Source organism: Alosa sapidissima, chromosome 18, assembly GCF_018492685.1.
Source record: "Alosa sapidissima isolate fAloSap1 chromosome 18, fAloSap1.pri, whole genome shotgun sequence".
NCBI classification, from domain to species: Eukaryota; Metazoa; Chordata; class Actinopteri; order Clupeiformes; family Clupeidae; genus Alosa; species Alosa sapidissima.
In genome coordinates, this window is record NC_055974.1 from 1,087,981 (window position 1) to 1,106,159 (window position 18,179).

The window sequence follows — 18,179 nt, forward strand, 5'->3', positions numbered from 1 at the left end:
GTTCTTTCTGCTGATTGGATTTACCCCCGTGTCGTCAACTCTGAGAACTCTTGCTCCGGCTGACAATTTTATCCAGAGAGCTGATTTCCCAAAGATGAGCCTCCATCAACATTCAAGGACAAATTATTAAAACGTAAGTAATGCAATAGAGTAAACCAATGTGCTACAAGGTGTATGGTCTTAACGTTAATTGTAGCCTAGACTTGTAACGTTAGCGTAGGGCTATATGTAATGTTTGCATGGGAAAGCTAGGCGAACACAGTCTAGGCCTGTTTAAACTGTCTGATAGTTAAAAGGAAATATGAGCATATGTTGGCATATACGTATAGCCTAAATTCTGTCCACTTAGCTATAATAGGCTATCACAAACAGACCTTTTCTACATTTACGGCATTAGACATATAGGAGCCTATATTCTCTTATCAGAAAGACATGTTCTCATAACTTCAGCGTTATCTTGACGGTGAGACGAACGGTCGCACTTCAATCAAGTAGCCTAGGTCTTTTTCGAGTTAATTGTGAGTGAGTTGTATGGTAACTGTGGGAGTGATGTAGAAGAAAAGTGAGTATTTACTTTTTTATACGTGGTTTTGTTGTTTTGGGACTGAGAATTAGACTACAAGGAGAGCATCTGGCTACGTGCATGCGTGTCAGCATTAATGGCCCCCCCACAATTCAATTCAATTCAAAGCCCAGAAAAATTAAGTGCTCGCAGATTGGGTGTGGCCTTTGCCATTAAGACAAATTTAAATAAATTGTAAATAATCTTTTAATTATTAATGGTCATTAAATGGTCGTGCCATTTAATTTTTCTTCTATCATTTTTAACCAATAATGTAAAAGAAAGCTGAAAATGTCCACAAAAGAAACACGAAGGTATGATATATATAAAAAAAAAAAAAATGCGCAACAACCCCCCCCCCCCAAGTAATAGCACCGCTGCTGGAAAAATTTCTAGGGGAAACACTGAATTCACTCTGTGGATGCATGTGACAAACGCAAATTAACCCACATATGTACATACCTTTGAGTTCTTGATTCTCTTTTTGCAATTCAGACAACCTGGCCTCTGCTTTGCTCCTCTCTGAGCTTGAGTCTCTCGTAGCCACGGCGATGTCATACTCCAGTGTCTGACGCACAGCCTCCCCACGCTCAACCTGTGCCCGTAGCCTAGCAACCTGAGCCTCCAGCTGTGAGACCTAGGGACCGAGAGAGGACAACAGAAGAGAACAAAGGCGGGGAGAGGAAAAAGCCTACATCAATATCGGCCAATATCAATATACAGGTTCTTCAGATTATACAAGAGATGTAGAATTCATAGATTCTGCAGATTCTCTCCTGACTTGCAGTACAGGTGGGTTTATTTCACTGACTGGTTCGTGTGGTTCTTGACTGGGCTGATTAGCCTACCTCCTGGTTGTGTTTAGAGCCTAGCTCCAGTTTCTCTCCCTCCAGCTGGTTGATCCGCCATCTCAGGTCAGTGGGGTCAGACTCTCTGGCCCCTTTCTGACATGCTTGTTTGCTTCTGTCACACTCTTGCACTTTTGCACGCTCACACTCCAACTCCACAATCACCTCCTTTAGCCTAGAAAATGAAAATCAAGTCAAGTACCATTAATGCAGGCTTTTTCAAATGTATTTATAATGTTCATATACTGTAAGTTGCTTTGGAAAAAAGCAACACACCATAACCATTAATTACAACCTATCTCTTCTAGCTCATATCATGTGTGTGTGATGTGCTGATGTGATGATGATAATTGTCAATTATCAACAACTGGTACATAGGTGCCATACAAAACCCTGATGCTGCTCTGTAATGTTACATTTTATGAAATCAACCTCACCAAATATTGGCTGGTTGGTGATTAGTTAAGTAGACCAATGTAAGCACAAAGGTGCATGACTGATGCTGTAATGAGCTAAATGAAAGTATCATTTAAGATGAGAAATTTGGCTGAATATACCTGTTGCGTTATTTGCAACAGTGCTGTAGCTAACCAACCACTCTACTCAGTCGGCAAAACAATCAATGCACTTCCAAACCTGACGATCTCCTCCTGGGAGTTGAGCTGGGCAGAGGACCGTGGGTGAGATGCCCGGAGTCCAGCCTTATGTCCTGGATCCCTGCGCTTGGCCCGGACCCCTGCCTGAGCCTTCTCTCCGACCTCGCCTGGCATGACCACAACCTCTTAATCCCAGAGAGGAATCAGGAGACACGAAATAAGTGACTGTGAACAAAACGCCAATAGCACACGCACAGTCAGATGTAAGGGTTTCGCAGTTTGTAACCGTATCACTGGCATTTGTGTGACGCTTGACCTTGAACTGACTACAACGGATTCTGTACATACAATTTTTGCCATTCTTTTTTAAACGACATTGATAAGGATAACACTGAGTATTGACGAAGTAAAGCTATGACTGCTAAGTCTTACAAACACGCAGTGAGTGCGATCATGATAAACATTACTGCCCAAATCTCGGACCCTGTTACCTTGAAGGAATCTTACAATAACTAACGTTAGCTGCTAGTTAGTAGAACAAATATCTTCCGTAACGTTATCGAAATGTGACATGACGTTAGTGTTATCGTCCATAATATTCCATCTTCCAGTCAAAGGTTTTTCTTAAAAACATAACTAACGGTATTAACAGAGGCGGTTGATAAAGCTAGATAACTAGACAATCTTTGGTATTAACGTTACACATTGCCGATCCTCAACTGACTTCCATTCGGATGTAACGTTGGCTGCTAAGTGAATCGATGAAGAAGTGTAAGTGAAGTGGTCGTTGTCTGTCTGACTTTTTAAACGTTAACGTTGCGTTCAATATCATTCAATAGGCAATTCGGTTTTTTAGATTGAGTGTTTTTATTTTTTATTTAACTGAACAACAATTCACTTCAGTACTCGGAGTATAACGTTGCATCGACATTAAGCAACTACCACCTTAACGATAACGCCAGTGTTGCTAAGCTCTGTGGTGTGTTTAGATATTGAGCGTAACATTAACGTTACTTCTAGCTAACGCGGAAAACATATTTAAATACAACATTTGGACGTCTATTTCATGTTGCACGAGTTTAGTGTTACCACAGAGTTCAGTAAAACAGTATATTCGAAAATGCTAGAATCTACCTGTTTCAAGTTAAATTGTTTGAGAATCCGTTTGAATCTGACGCCATGGTCGTTTTCTTCTGTATATGTTTTGTCGTCACTTCCTCTTAACAGGAGATCGCGTAATTGGTCAACAGATTGGACGTGTTTAAAGGGACACACATGTACACAAGATTCAACAAAGAGTTTAGAATCTAAGACATGCATAGAGTGGCGAAAAATGTTTTTTTTTACTTTTACTTTGTTTACGCAGTTTTACACTAGTATGGCTACATGTAAACTACCATTTGTCACTCTAAATTCAAAGTCTAAATTGAAAGGGAATCTGGTCGTTACCCCTACTACTGCACTGCATCATACATTTGGCTTAGGAAAAGCACCCTTTCTCTCGACAGAACCCTCCCTTACGAGTTCTTTATGTTTTGGACCCTCAAATAAATCATGTTACTGATAGGCTATTGCATTAGTTGCCCACCAGCTTTCTTAATGTCATTAAAACGCTCTTTATGAAAATATAGCTTAATTTCCTAGAAGCTGATGCTCATGTCACGTACACTTTAAATTTGACCCGTATGATACGTCACGCTTCTCTTTGTTTTTGAAGTTAGATTCTGGTGTGAGTTTGTGTTGCGTGTAACAACACGTTTTCAGATTCTATAAAATAGAATAGTGCCTATAACATACTCCTGGGATTTATAAAGCTTGTCCTGAGTGTCTTGAGCTTTCCAAAGGCTCCACCTCCGGTTCCACCGAGCCTCTTGTTGGACGGTAGGCTACGCTCTATGGATGCGCTAAACGGGACTTGTGCGAGCTGAATTGCACGTTGGCAGAAGCTGCTGGTCGTGGCGGATCGGCTTGCTTAGCGAGGTTTAAAGTCGTGCTTTCGTTCGTTTTGACACACTGACGGTATCTATGTCTCTATTTGTATTTTGTCTAAGGCGTACATGCGAGTGTTTATGTGAAGTCATCAGAAGTCAGAATAATCCTGCTCAGCTGTCTGCAAGTCAGCTGCAGACCCGCCTCCGCTACAATGTAGCAACATATTGTAGCTTGTGTTTTATAGAAAGGGCATTCATTTGGATTACGTGTTCATACCAGTGATGGCATGCAAAACTATTAAACTGAGGTTTTCGTCTTGTAGAAATATACTCAACTCTTGAGTGGTGAAGTATACGTTTTAAGTCAAGACCATTGTAGCAGTTAGCCGTTAGCTAGCTGTGCTGAACATTTGTTGTGAAAATGCTGTTGCTGTTTTTTTGTGTGTGCATGGCGAACACGCCCGTATGTTTTGCTAGTCGAAGGACATAAGTGACACATTTTATGCTATCAAGTTACCAGTGTTACAATTGCCATATAACTTTTTAAACGCAATAGGCTTGTTACTTGCATTTACTATACGCCATTTTTTAATAGGATATTACCTGAGAACCCGAACATGAAGGCTGTGAAGAATAGTCACAGTTTTCAACCTGGGGAGCCCGTCTTCGCTAAGATGAAGGGTTATCCTTTCTGGCCTGCCAGGGTATGTTTGTTGCTATGAAAATCCTGTTGTGCGGATGAATTCTGTTACAGTTTCTACTTAAGTCTTAAGCCAAAGCTATGTTTGCATGCAGTGCTTGATCAATTCTCATATTTCTACAGATTGGGGAAGGCAAGGGACCTAAGAATAAAGTACCCATATTCTTCTATGGCACGCACCAGACGTGAGTGAGCATTCTGTATTTTGTGTGTGTGTGTGTGTACTTGTATGTATGCATGCTTGGTCATGTGCTTCAAATGGTATTTGGAAGCATGGCCTTGGAGCTGAATTTGTGTTTTGGTAAATACAAACTTTATCAGTGAAACTGGAAGTTTGTGTTCTGTGTGTTTCTGGATGTGGGTGTGAATTTGAATTTATCTGAAGGTGTTTGTGTGTTTAACATAAACAAACCCTGTGGGCAAGTGAGTGAGTAAATGATCTGTTGCTAAGGGGTCATATTCCTCTGACACCACTTCCCTTGCCTTCCAGAACCTTTCTGCTCCCCAATGAAATTGTTCCCTATTGGCCGAACAAGGACAAATATAACAAGCCAATCAAGAAAGGAGGATTCCCTGAGGGAATGTGGGAGATTGAACATGATCCAGGAATATGCCTGAAAGGACCAAAAGTGAGACATCTACATTGAGTATCTTTAGATTTTAAATCTTTCAAAAATATGTTAATGCGTGCTATTATTATAATAGTCTACACATATCAGATAGATAGATACTTTATTGATCCCCAAGGGGAAATTCAAGAAATTCATGGTATAATATATGATTGGAAGCATGTATATTTGTAAGCTATATTATGTTTTAGTGGCTGCCTCTATTTGGGCTTTCCAGTTACCACATTGAGCCTAAACCTAAGTCTTACGGAAGTTGTGTATGAAGCCAAAGAAGCTTATCGCTATAACTGCCAATTTGATCAGTGTCATGCTTCCCTTAAGGATTTGGCAGCTGAGCAACACACCCAACCCACATCTTTTGATCTTTCCCGTGCAGATGTTGATTCAAGTAATCTTTTCTTCTTTCGTTTCCTGGCATAGAAAGTGTCACTGCTGAGCAGGGTGGAACAGATGCGCAAAGCCCAGAAGAGGGCAGCCGCCAGTGCCTCCTTGACGGACGCGCCATCTCCTGCCAAGATGGCAAGGGAAGAAGCCTCAGCTGGAAAGCCACCTTCTGCAGCACCACCTGTGACCACAGAGAAAAAAACGCCTGCAAGGACAGCGGCTCCTAGACAGAGCACCACTGCCACTCCGAAAGCCACGACCACTCGGCGGTCGGTGTCCGCCGACGCAACCGCATCACCTCCAGAAGCCACATCCTCTCAGAAGTCCTTGCGCTCCGCTAAAGCCACGCCCTCAGAGAAAGTTGCTTTCTCTGAGCGGAGGTCCCGAAGTATACCCAAAGTCACACCAACAGAGAAATCAGGCACCACCCAGACTATACCCACGCTTCAGAAATCCACGCCCACAAAAGTTACAGATACACGCCCTAATGACACACCAGCTACAATAACTGCCACACCCCCTAAGTCCACCTCTCAAACACAAGCTCAGCTCAAACCTCCTCAGGAAGCCGCCTTGCCACAGAAAGACACACCCTCTCAGGGAGACGTGGCGCGCCAAGAGGCCAGACCTTCTCCAAAAGCCACACCCGTTCCACAGACAACACTCTCGCTGGAAGACACACCCCTCCAGGCGGTCACACCATCTCAGGAAGTTGCCCACTCGCAGAAAGCCCAGGCTGAAGTGGATGCACAGTCTCAGGTTCCTCAGAAGAGCACTGAAGCCAGTGCTGCAGGTAAGACACACACCACACATTCTCACACACATGCAAGTAATGAATTCTGCACATGTTATCCACAGACAAACACATGCAAACAATGGTGCTGTCCATCAGAAATTTTGGTAAAGGCCTCCAGGGAGATAGTTCTGTCATGCAAAACTCTGAATCAATGGGGAGAGAGCTCCAATTCCATAGTTGCTTGCACTAAAACATATTGAGAAATTTTACCACAAATTGAGATTATAATGTGACCAAAAAATATATATATGTAAATATCTTTATATTTCAGATATTACAAATATCTGTAAATATCAACTTTTACTGGAGTCAAAAAACATTTTTGCTTTTTGCTTGGTTTGCACCCCAAAAAACATCATTAGGGCTGTCAATCGATTAAAAATTACATACTCTGTGATTAATTAATCTAACTGAATCGCATATATAATTTCTGCTGTTTAAATATTTAAATTCAAATGAATCATTGAATAATCAGCATTAGTGACATTAAAGTTCAAAAACTATTTTATTATTATTTTAATAATGGCCATAATAATTTATGATACGACCTAATATGCTGAGGAAATAAATTCAAAAGTGCTTCGGGAAGAAGTTGTTTTTCACATACAAGGTATTTCAGGCCACAGATATAACCTAGGGGACATAATGAAAATACACTCCCCTCAATGTCAACACTATTTATTTGCACTGATGTGCGACTTTAGAGTTGATAAACTCCGGTGACATGCAAATTCCTTCCTGCAGACATTGCAGAGGACTTTATTTTAATCAACACTTTATTTTTTATCAACACCATCAGGCTGTTTTTAAAAGTAAATGTTCCAATCAATGATCTAGGCAGCACATTTTGTTCTCTCTCCTTCATTTTACAGTCTAATGGTTACTGACTACAACGGCTCGGGGTCATACGGAATCGATTAATCTGCGTTATTTTTTTTTAATCAGTTATTTTTTCTCAAATGAATGAATCGAAATTAATCAGTTATTTTGACAGCCCTAAACATCATATTTCACAACACTGTTTCTTACAATTGACATCATTAAGGACAATGTGATTACCTCTTTGTAAAGCTGGACTGGTCTGCTTGTCACAGGCCTGCCATATTTAGCACTACAGTCCATCCAACCATGGCTTGTGTTGTCTCCTATATTGTCTCCTGTCTGTGTGTGTGTCTTGTAATGAGACACACACACACACACACACACACACACGTGCAGAAGAACACTAATCCTATCTGTCCTCTCCACAGATGAGTCTCAGGAGAGGGATGGCAGGAAGAGGAGGAGAGGAGAGAAGGAGGAGGGAGGAGAGGAGGAACCAGAGCCCAAGCAGAAGAAAAATAGTGAGGGAGTAGGTGAGAGCTCCCCAAAGCAGGAGGTAAGGGCACTGGTGTTTCCACCTGTTTTATGTGTGTGTGTGCATGACTTAAAAAGCTCCCAGAAACATTTGTGATCCATCTGTCATTTCTGAGAGAGAGAGAGAGATTTTTTATGATAGGCAGACACAAAATGGCTATACAGTGGAATCCTATGGGCAGCATGCACAATCAAATAATACACTTTATTTCTTTTGATTCCTTTTGATTCCTTCTATCCCTCCTTCTGTCCTTCCAGAAGAACAGCGTTTCTGCCGTGCTGAAATCTTTGCAGGATCTCGTGCAGAGCAGAGAAGTCAGGAGAGGACAGAGGGAAAAGGAGAAGGGGACACAGAAGGAGGAAAAGAAGGAGTGTGATAAGCAGGTGCCAACAGAGGTCAAGGACATACCAAAAGAGAAGAGGGAGCTTCGGAAGGAGAACAAGACTGAGGTGGCAATGGAGATCAAAGAGGTTCCAAAAGAGCAGAAGAGAGAACTTCAGAAGGAGAATAAGACTGAGGTGCCAATGGAAGAAAAGGAGGTTCGAACGGAGGATAAGAAGCAGACACCAGCAGAGGTCAAGGAGGTTCCCAAAGAGGAGAAGAGAGCGCTTCGGAGGGAGAACAAGACTGAGGTGCCAACGGAAGTAAAGGAGGTTCCAAAAGACAAAAAAGAGCTTCATAAGGATGACAAAAAGCAATCACCAATGGAGGTTCCAAAAGAGGAGAAGAGGGTGCTTCGTAAGGACAACAAGAAGGAGGCACTAGTAGAGGTCAAGGAGGTTCCAACAGAGGAGAGGAGGGAGCTTCGTAAGGACAACAAGAAGGAGGCGCTAGTAGAGGTCAAGGAGGTTCCAAAAGAGGATAGGAGGGAGCTTCGTAAGGACAACAAGAAGGAGGCACTAGTAGAGGTCAAGGAGGTTCCAACAGAGGATAGGAGGGAGCTTCGTAAGGACAACAAGAAGGAGGCGCTAGTAGAGGTCAAGGAGCTTCCAAAAGAGGATAAGAGGGAGCTTCGTAAGGACAACAAGAAGGAGGCACTAGTAGAGGTCAAGGAGGTTCCAAAAGAGGATAGGAGGGAGCTTCGTAATGATAACAAGAAGAAGGCACTAGTAGAGGTCAAGGAGGTTCCAAAAGAGGAGAGGAGGGAGCTTTGTAATGATAACAAGGAGGTACCAACCGAACAAAAGGAGGTTCGGAAGGAATACAAGAAGCAGACACCAACAGTGGTCAAGGAGGTTCCAAAAGAGAAGAGAGAACTTTGGAAGGAAGACAAGAAGCAGACACCAACCGAGGTTTCAAAAGAGAAGAAAGAACTTCGGAAGGAAGACAAGAAGCAGACACCAACAGAGGTTAAGGAGGTTCCAGAAGAGAAGAGAGAACTTCGGAAGGATGACAAGAAACAAGCACCAACAGAGGTCAAGGAGATTCCAAAAGAGGAGAAGAGGGTGCTTCAGAAGGAGAGTAGGAAGGACGTACCAACGGAACAAAAGGAAGTTCATAAGGAGGACAAGAAGCAGGCACCAACAGAGGTCAAGGAAGTTCCAAAAGAGGAGAAGAGGGTGCTTCAGAAGGAGAGTAGGAAGGACGTACCAACGGAACAAAAGGAAGTTCATAAGGAGGACAAGAAGCAGGCACCAACAGAGGTCAAGGAAGTTCCAAAAGAGGAGAAGAGGGTGCTTCAGAAGGAGAGTAGGAAGGACGTACCAACGGAACAAAAGGAAGTTCATAAGGAGGACAAGAAGCAGGCACCAACAGAGGTCAAGGAAGTTCCCAAAGAAGAAAAGTTGGAACTTCGGAAGGAGAACAAGAAAGACATGCCAACAGGAGAAACAGAGGTAGCAAAAGATGAGAAGAGGGAACTTCGGAACAAGAAGGAGGTACCAACAGCGGTCAAGGAAGTTCAGAAAGAGGAGAAGATTGAGATTCTGAAGGAGCAAAAGAATGGAAGTGTGCAGGAGATTGAGGGCAAGAGAGACCCTCCCAGTGTGAAGCTGTGAGTGACCACACACACACACACACACACAAATTTAAATATAAACCCCAGGATTAATGCAAGTCTGTTTCTGTCTCAGGAATGAGGCTATAATACTGAAGAAAGAAAGAAAAGAAGAGCGGAAAGTAGGCATCAAAATTGGTGAGTCATTGTTTTCATTCCTGTGTGTGTGTGTGTGTGTGTGTGTGTGTGTGTGTGTGCGCACGCGCTTAACAGTGTTTGTTCTACAGTCACAGACTCCGTCACAGATTCCAGACTGCACAGGCTCCTTGGAGAGATCCGCATCTCCTTGACTGTTGGAAACCCAGTAAGTCACATTTAAGTTTTGGCCTAATCACCTCACATGACAGGGCTACACTGCACAATATCATGGTCTTTCAAATTATTTTGATATTTATTTTGTATGCAGATGCAAGTCAAGTCAAGTCAAGTTTATTTATATAGCACATTTCATACACAGAGGTCATTCAATGTGCTTTACATAAACAAAACCAAACGATAATAACAAATAAAAGCATAGAAGGGCAATATAGTCAAAGAATAGTTAAAAGGTAAAGATCATAATAAAAAGAAAACATAAAACACAAGGTAAAATCATTTAAAAATAAAGAATAATTAGTAAGCAAAAACAAAGGCAAAAGTAGTAAAAAAAAGTAATAAAAGACAAAGTAGAATAATTATCGAGGCAGATTCAGAATTTGTAACTCGGCACAGTTAGCAGAAAGCGTCTGAGAACAGTTTGGTCTTAAGTCTAGATTTAAAACTGGCTACAGTTGGGGCCTTTTTAATGTCATCCGAAAGTTGGTTCCACAGCTGAGCCGCATAGCAGCTAAAAGCTGCTTCACCATGTTTAGTTCTAACTGTAGGTTTTACTAGCAGGTTTTTCACCTGGGACCTGAGAGGACGAGAAGGTGTGTACTGCTGAAGCATGTCTGACAAGTATTTAGGTCCTGCTCCATTTACTGATTTATAAACAAGCAATAGTGCTTTAAAGTCAATTCTGTGACTTACTGGAAGCCAGTGCAAGGACTTAAGAATTGGAGTAATGTGGTCAGTTCTTTTAGTTTTTGTTAGAGTCCTAGCTGCTGCATTTTGTATCACCTGAAGCTGTTTAATAGTCTTTTTAGGAAGGCCTGTGAACAGTCCATTGCAGTAATCAACCCTGCTGGAGATAAATGCATGAATGAGTTTTTCTAAGTCATGTTTTGACATCAGCCCTCTGAGTTTGACAATATTTTTGAGGTGGTAAAAAGCTGATTTAGTTATCGCTTTCATGTGGCTGTTGAAATTTAGATCACTGTCAATTAATACACCAAGGTTTTTAACCGTATCCTTTGCCTTCAACCTTTTTGTGTCAAGGAGAGTGGCAACCCTAAGTCTTTCCTCATTTTTACCAAATATAATTACTTCAGTTTTTTCTTTGTTCAGCTGAAGAAAATTTTGAGACATCCAGGTGTTGATTTGTTCTATACACTGGCACATAGATTCAAGAGGACCATAGTTGTTTGGTGATAGAGCTAAGTAAATTTGTGTGTCATCTGCATAGCTATGATATGAAATCAAATTATTTTGAATGATTTGTCCAAGTGGGAGCATATAGAGGTTGAATAATAGTGGCCCCAAGATCGACCCCTGGGGAACACCACAGGTCAAGGATGTTGGTGTTGAGGTACAGTTTCCGATGGCAACAAAGAAGCTCCTTTCTTGTAGATATGATTTTAGCCAGCTGATAACTATGCCTGTAAATCCAACCCAGTGTTCTAGTCTGTGTAGTAAAATATTGTGATCAACAGTGTCAAATGCTGCACTAAGGTCCAGTAGCACTAGGACTGATGTTTTACCTGAATCTGTGTTGAGGCGTATGTCATTGGAAATTTTAATGAGATCTGTTTCAGTGCTGTGATTTGCCCGAAAACCAGACTGAAAGTAATCAAAATACCCATTTGATGTTAGGAAGGTGGTTAATTGATTAAAGACTACTTTTTCAATAATTTTGCCAATAAAAGGTAGATTGGATATGGGCCTGTAATTGTTTAGCATGGAGGCATCCAGGTTATTCTTCTTGAGAAGTGGCTTTACAACAGCTGTTTTCAGTGACTTAGGAAAAGTGCCAGACAGCAATGATACATTTACAATTTGAAGGACATCCGCCGCTATGAGGTGAAAAACAGTTTTGAAGAAATTGGTAGGCAGAGTGTCTAAGACACATGTGGAAGGGCTGAGATTCTGTACCGTTTTTTCAAGTGTTTCGTAGTCTATCAAGCTGAACTCTGACATCAAGTTTAGTTTCCCTCTGTTGCTGGAAGTTCAGGTTGTTGAATTTGTAATTGAGCAGATATGTTGAGTCTGATTTTGTCAATTTTACCTTTAAAAAAAGATGAAAACTCATTGCATTTATTAGTTGAGAGAAGTTCAGGCGCTAATTGTGAGGGGGGATTTGTTAACTTATCAACAGTTGAAAATAGAATACGAGTGTTATTTGAACTTCTATTGATAATGTTAGAAAAGAAAGACTGTCTTGCTTTGCATATTTCAGAGTTATATGTGCGGAGCATCTCTTTATGGATTTCATAGTGGATCTGAAGTTTGTATTTACGCCATTTTCTTTCAGTCTTCCTACACTCTATTTTTAGAAGTTTAACTGCTGGATTTTGCCTCCATGGTGCTTTCTGTTTGTCCTTAACTTTCTTGAATTGTAATGGAGCAATGTCATCCATAATGTTTGCCATTTTTGCATTAAAGTGATCAAATAAGTCTTCAGAGTCTGACAGTTGACTTGACTTTAGTGAAAGTGCTTGCTCAAAGAGAGCACTTGTCTGATCATTTATGATTCTCCTTTTTACCATCATAGCTGTGTTTTGAGTGTGTGGGGACATAGACACATCAAAGAACACGCAAAAATGATCAGATAAGGCCAGGTCTTTAACAGCTGTAGAGACATCGAGACCCTTTGTGATAACAAGGTCGAGGGTATGGCCGAGAGAGTGTGTTGGCCCCTGTACATGCTGTGTTAGGGAGAAAGTATCGATTAGTGCAATGAATTCCTTGGCATAATTGTTTTCAGGATTATCCACATGCAAGTTTAGATCCCCTGATATAATAAGACAGTCATACTCTATGCAAACAACTGATAGCAGTTCACCTAGCTCTTCAAGAAAAACTTTAGCTGAATGTTTTGGAGGCCTGTAAATTGTCAGTAATAAAATCTGAGGAGAAGACTTAATGCATGCACACAGATATTCAAATGAAGTAAAGTCACCGAATGACGATTGATTGCACTGAAAAGACGTCTTGAAAATTGTGGCTATCCCCCCACCTCTTTTATTTGCTCTGGTAGCACTCAAAAAACTGAAGTTTGGGGGAGATGATTCGATGAGAGTAGCAGCACTGTTTGCTTGATCTAACCATCACCTACATAACTATCCCAATCATTCATCCTTACGAAACGGAGCTATCTGGTGAAAATTCCTTTCGGTTTTGGTGCAGCCACGATACTGATCTCTTTGCCTTTTCTAATATTCCATCTCTCTCTCTCCTTCTCAGGATGTGGGGAAGTGTGTACTGGCATTAGATGAGCTGGGAAGAGTACCTGTGTCCTCCCAGCATCTGCAGAAGCACAAAGAGCTCATTGAAACACTTAGCAGGGTAGGATAAACACACACACACACTCTTACACATATTCTGTCTCTCATACATACTCATGATCATATGCATACAAAGTCAGTGTTATATCAATATAGTCAGTCACACACTAGTAGACCAGTAGTAATACGGTTATGCTGGTATAAATGCAATATTCATGTGTTATTATTAGACCATTTGGTATAGAAGCACAATTGAAACATGAATTGCGGATGTTTAATGCTACAAGTAATATCTGTGGTTATGAAAATAAGTTGGTCACACACACTGATGTTAAAGATCACATGAGTACCGAAATGCAACCACGTTACAAACCAACCTTTGTATTTCCACTTATTTTGCAAAGTTGTAGTGTAAGATAACCCCTGTGGCCCAGACAAAAGCATACTTGGTATGCTGAGTTTAATTAGATTATGCTAGAGGATCTTGCTGAATTCCTCATAATTGCCAGTAGTAGTAATAGGCTCTCAATGCTGTCCTATACAAATGCATCATGTTTGTACAGGTCTGGAAAGTCTAGAACAGTATGGAATTATGAATTAATGTCCTCTAGATAAGGGAAAGGTAAAACTGAGATCAAATTGAACATAGAAGCACTGCATAGAACACAGTGGGCTAAATTGCTATTAAATCCGCTTAGCATCGTGACCATGCAGCGCAAATTTGTTCAAAACTGCTGCATTAAAGTTAAAGTAAACTCTGCTAAGGTCTTATCACAACATAGTTTAGTCTCCTCAATGTACTAAGTTAAGTTACAGTATGCAATCAAGCAGTATCTCAAAGCTAATGTTAGAATACTGTTTGGGTGTCAAGTTTAGCATGCTTACTTACAGCTGCTTGTATTTCGTTACTCATGCAGGGCTCATTTTATTGACTCCCGATGTAAATGGAAAGGTGTTTTCCAAGACTCAAAAGTGCTTGTCCCAAGGAAGTACGAACCGTTATTTGAACTAACTACGTTATGAATTGCATGAACACATCAGCAGCCTTTTAACTGTGTTAATGTTAATTGCAAGACGTCTTAAAGTGACAGGCACTCAATTAAACCTATACACTACTGAACTTTATTGAATGCTACCTCTGAGTAAGAATGCATTACTTTGCACTTGTATAGTCTTTTATTTTGGAATCTTAAGAGCAATAAACATATATTGCAATGTTAAAGAATTCATGTTTAATTCATTCAGATATGTAAATAAACATGTATAAGTTGCTATTAGCCAATTAATGAGGAGATAATCGATAATCGAATCGAAATCGAATCAGACTGAAAAAATGAATCGTTAGATTAATCGATGCATCGAAAAAATAATCGCTAGATTAATCTTTTAAAAAATAATCGTTTATCCCAACCCTACTATACCATGTTACCTCTTAAGTTTGTTCAGTGGGAGAGGATAATCATCTGCACAGAGGTTTCATATCCTAAATGTATTTATTGTTGACTTGTATGTATATGTGTGATACATGTTAATATTATTAATTGCTGCTATAAGATCATAATTTCCTTTTGTGATGAATAAAGTACCGGTAATCTATCCATCTTCTTCAGATATTGCAAATACACTAACTGATGGTTTTGTAGGCCACAGCCACAAGGTAGTAGACTTACAGTAGCACAACAGGGATTGTACATGCCAAGTGAAATATAAACCCACAGGCAGTTTCTCAGAGGAGCGTCTTATCTTCAAGAACAAATTGGAACGAGTTCAAATTATAAGTAACCTGATAGAATACGCCATGTGTGAGCAGTATTGCTTAATTTCACTTCATGCAAAACTACTCATTGGAACATCAATGTACTGTTCATAAGTTGTCCGGGGACAATGGATCTTTCACTAGGCAGTAAACTGTCTGTAATTGCAGCCTGTATGGTTGGAGTGCTGAACTTTGCATAAAGACCGTCTCATTAAACACACCTGGATTCAGCTACTAATCATTACGCTTGACTGACCCCATTTGCACAATGACAGGACACCTCTCAGTCAGTCTAGTTAAAGAGCAGTTTGTGGTCAGATGCAGTTTGGTCCTGTTATGGTGGCAGTCAGGACTGGAGCTCATGGTTGATTGGGCAGGGGGATTTGTGCTGATTTGTAGACCCTAAATGTAAATTTCTGTTTACTGAACTTTCTAAACTGAACTTATGTGTAATTTAACCATTTTGGTTAACAAACTATGGATGTACGCTGACTTTTGATAACAAAAAAAAGAATTCATTTTTCAAAATTGAAAGAATTTGCCTTGGGTGTTGACTCCCAGACCGATGGACTAGGCTAGTCTGTTGTCCCTGCTAAGGATGCATGAGTTGGTCAGTGCTCTTATCATGTACATATAATGTGGCGCAAAAGTATCTCAGTAGCTCTGCTACTGGTGTCAGTTTATCATTATCTGCTCCAATATTCAATACCATTAATTTAATGCAGAAAGGTGAAACTTGCCTACTTTTGTATAGTTCAGACAACCTAGTGGTGATGCTGCATAATTGCTGCTGCTGCTGCTCCATGAAGAATGCAACAAAATGAACAGACATTGAAATAAAAGAGTGTAAGACCACCCTACCCCAAACAGATCTGGGTGAGGGCATGGGAGGGGAAGGGGGCAAGAAATTGTGGTCATGGCACATAGCACAGGAGCTATCTGCAGACAATGGAAATTTAAACAAACTTTTGGGGCTAGTGCTGATTAGTTCTCGCCAAAACAAATGAACTGTGTTGCTTCGAGTTTCCTGTCTGAATTGGTAATTTCTTTGAAATATGTGGAAAACTATCACTTTATCAACATAATTGCATAATCCCACATAAGCCATAACAGCCTAGTGTTGTGACTGTGGATGAAATGGAATAAAACATTTTGTCTGTTTTTTTGGGATCTCTAGATATTAAAGATGAAGTCCATGTCCGTGATTCTAATCCCATACATTTAATGTCATATTCAGAGAATTGCACGTTGCAATCCCAGTACCTGCCCGTTCAGTACCAACAAAATCTGGTGTTCATACTTAACCTGGGATCTATGATGGGGGAAACAAACATGTTCTGACAACCAAGCCATTAGCATACGCAGCTAATCCACACACTGAACCGAATTGTATACTGTTACACCTTTAACTGTTGACAAATATTGTGAAATGATTGTCCCACCCCTTTAACACTGGCCTAGTTTGTGGCATCTCCGTTCTCTATGCTGGTGGTATGTATCTGTGCTCTGACATTTGTTGTGTTTGTTTGTGACAGATCCGCAAGTTCAACGAGAGCGAGGTGATCATGCAAAAAGCCTCGATGCTCTACCACAAGTTCAAGAGCGTGTACCTGAGTGGTGAGGAGGACCTCTCTCCCGACTACATCAACATACTCCAGCAGGAACGCCAGCAGGAGGAGATCGGGCGAGTGCAGAGGGAGGAGAAGGAGGAGAAGAGAGAGGGAAGAGAAGAGAGGAGTGTGGTGGAAAGAGTAGGGAGTGAAGGTACAGGTGAGATGAAGTTGCCACTGATATTCACTTACAAACAACCTGAGAAATGACCTGCCATTAGTAACCCTGCCTGCCTGTGTGTGTCTCTGTGTGTGTGTGTGTGTGTGTGTTCTGTTTTTCAGTGGTGTGAGCTGCCTGGAAGGAGCTGCAAAGCAGGTTTTTGTTTTTGTCGTCTTTGCGTTTGTGTTTTTTTATATATTTTTATATAAGACTAAAAATGTGCTCTAGGAAGATGCTGTGAAACTTACCCAGACCATCCAGTCACACCAAGCCCATACACAATAACATCACACACACTCACACAGGCACATACTGTAGACAATACAGTACACTGACATGCACAATTAATTTAAATGCTGCTATTGCTTTGAACATGTATCTTTGTCTTTTTTTACACATTGTTTGCACTGTTTGTGGGTTGAGAGCATGAGTGTGCGTGCGTGTGTGCGTGTGCGCGCGTGTGTGTGTGTGTGTGTGTGAGAGAGAGAGATCAAGATATAAACAGTACTGCTGAAATTTAATTTTAGTTAAAGCCAGCAAAGAAGACCGGCTGGCTTTACAAAACACTGGCTGATGCAAATAGAAACACACACACATACACACACACTACAGGGAATTACTCTGCACTGCGTAGAGGATTAAGAGGAAAGTACAATCGTTCCCACTGACACATACACAAATTCACTACCATTCATTGAGAACACACAACTTAGGTCAAATCTGAAATATAAGTTAAGCTATATGAGTAACTTGCATTAGTGCAAACATACTTACAATAGGCTACACGCTACCTATAATTTTTTTTTTTTTTCAGTTTGATTACAGATATAAAAATCCACCTCAGTTTTGATGGATCTGTTTCCGTCCTGAAAAGGTTTGTCACGTTCCTGTTTTTCTGTGAGCATTAACTAGCACATCAATTCTTTTTATAAATAAAGAAAGAAAAACAGATGACTCTACTCTTTCTTTTCAGCACCTACTGATTGGTCTACAGATAAAGTTGTACAATTCTAGATCTGTCTAGAATCAAGATCTCTCACATGATTAACTTTATACCGATACAAACACATCTGGACGAATAGGACACACATGGAGGAGAATTAGGAACGCACTCCTGTGTCACATTTAAAACAAATCTCACCCTTACATGATGTGATTGGCTAGTACAATTATTGCTTACGCACATTAACTGGGAAACTGTTCACACCTCTTGTGAATAAGTCAGTTCAGAGTGTAGGCAGCACAGGAAGAGCTGAGGGTTGATCCCAATAAC

The 18,179-nt window shown here is 40.7% G+C and overlaps 2 protein-coding genes across 9 annotated transcripts in view; one reads left to right on the forward strand and one right to left on the reverse strand.

Moving 5' to 3' along the window:
* The window catches only part of LOC121690379 (coiled-coil domain-containing protein 171), a 25,186-nt gene extending 20,541 nt beyond the window's left edge, over window positions 1–4,645 (reverse strand). For 3 of the 6 annotated variants that reach the window (XM_042070892.1, XM_042070893.1, XM_042070891.1), the window contains exons 1-4: window positions 4,541–4,645; window positions 2,047–2,191; window positions 1,411–1,585; window positions 1,025–1,199 (exon numbers count right to left, since the gene is read on the reverse strand). In XM_042070892.1, the coding sequence (XP_041926826.1) occupies window positions 1,025–1,199; window positions 1,411–1,585; window positions 2,047–2,191; window positions 4,541–4,556 (511 nt within the window). In that variant the 5' untranslated portion in view covers window positions 4,557–4,645. Of the gene's footprint in view, window positions 1–1,024; window positions 1,200–1,410; window positions 1,586–2,046; window positions 2,232–3,140; window positions 3,263–4,540 lie in introns of those variants that run through there. The other 3 variants (XM_042070896.1, XM_042070895.1, XM_042070894.1) reach the window with 3 other exon arrangements.
* LOC121690382 (hepatoma-derived growth factor-related protein 2-like) lies at window positions 4,539–17,865 on the forward strand. Of its 3 annotated transcripts, XM_042070898.1 has the most exons (12): window positions 4,539–4,641; window positions 4,761–4,822; window positions 5,128–5,266; window positions 5,687–6,443; window positions 7,697–7,824; window positions 8,061–9,796; window positions 9,876–9,937; window positions 10,027–10,103; window positions 13,340–13,441; window positions 16,672–16,906; window positions 17,029–17,062; window positions 17,721–17,865. In XM_042070898.1, exons 1-11 carry the CDS (start codon window positions 4,555–4,557, stop codon window positions 17,034–17,036), a joined length of 3,393 nt encoding a protein of 1,130 aa, XP_041926832.1. In that variant the 5' UTR covers window positions 4,539–4,554; the 3' UTR covers window positions 17,037–17,062; window positions 17,721–17,865. The 3 variants fall into 3 exon arrangements, with proteins under 3 accessions (XP_041926832.1, XP_041926831.1, XP_041926833.1); XM_042070897.1 differs by having other exon boundaries at window positions 17,029–17,865; XM_042070899.1 differs by having other exon boundaries at window positions 16,672–16,900; window positions 17,029–17,865.
* Window positions 17,866–18,179: the final 314 nt, after the last annotated feature.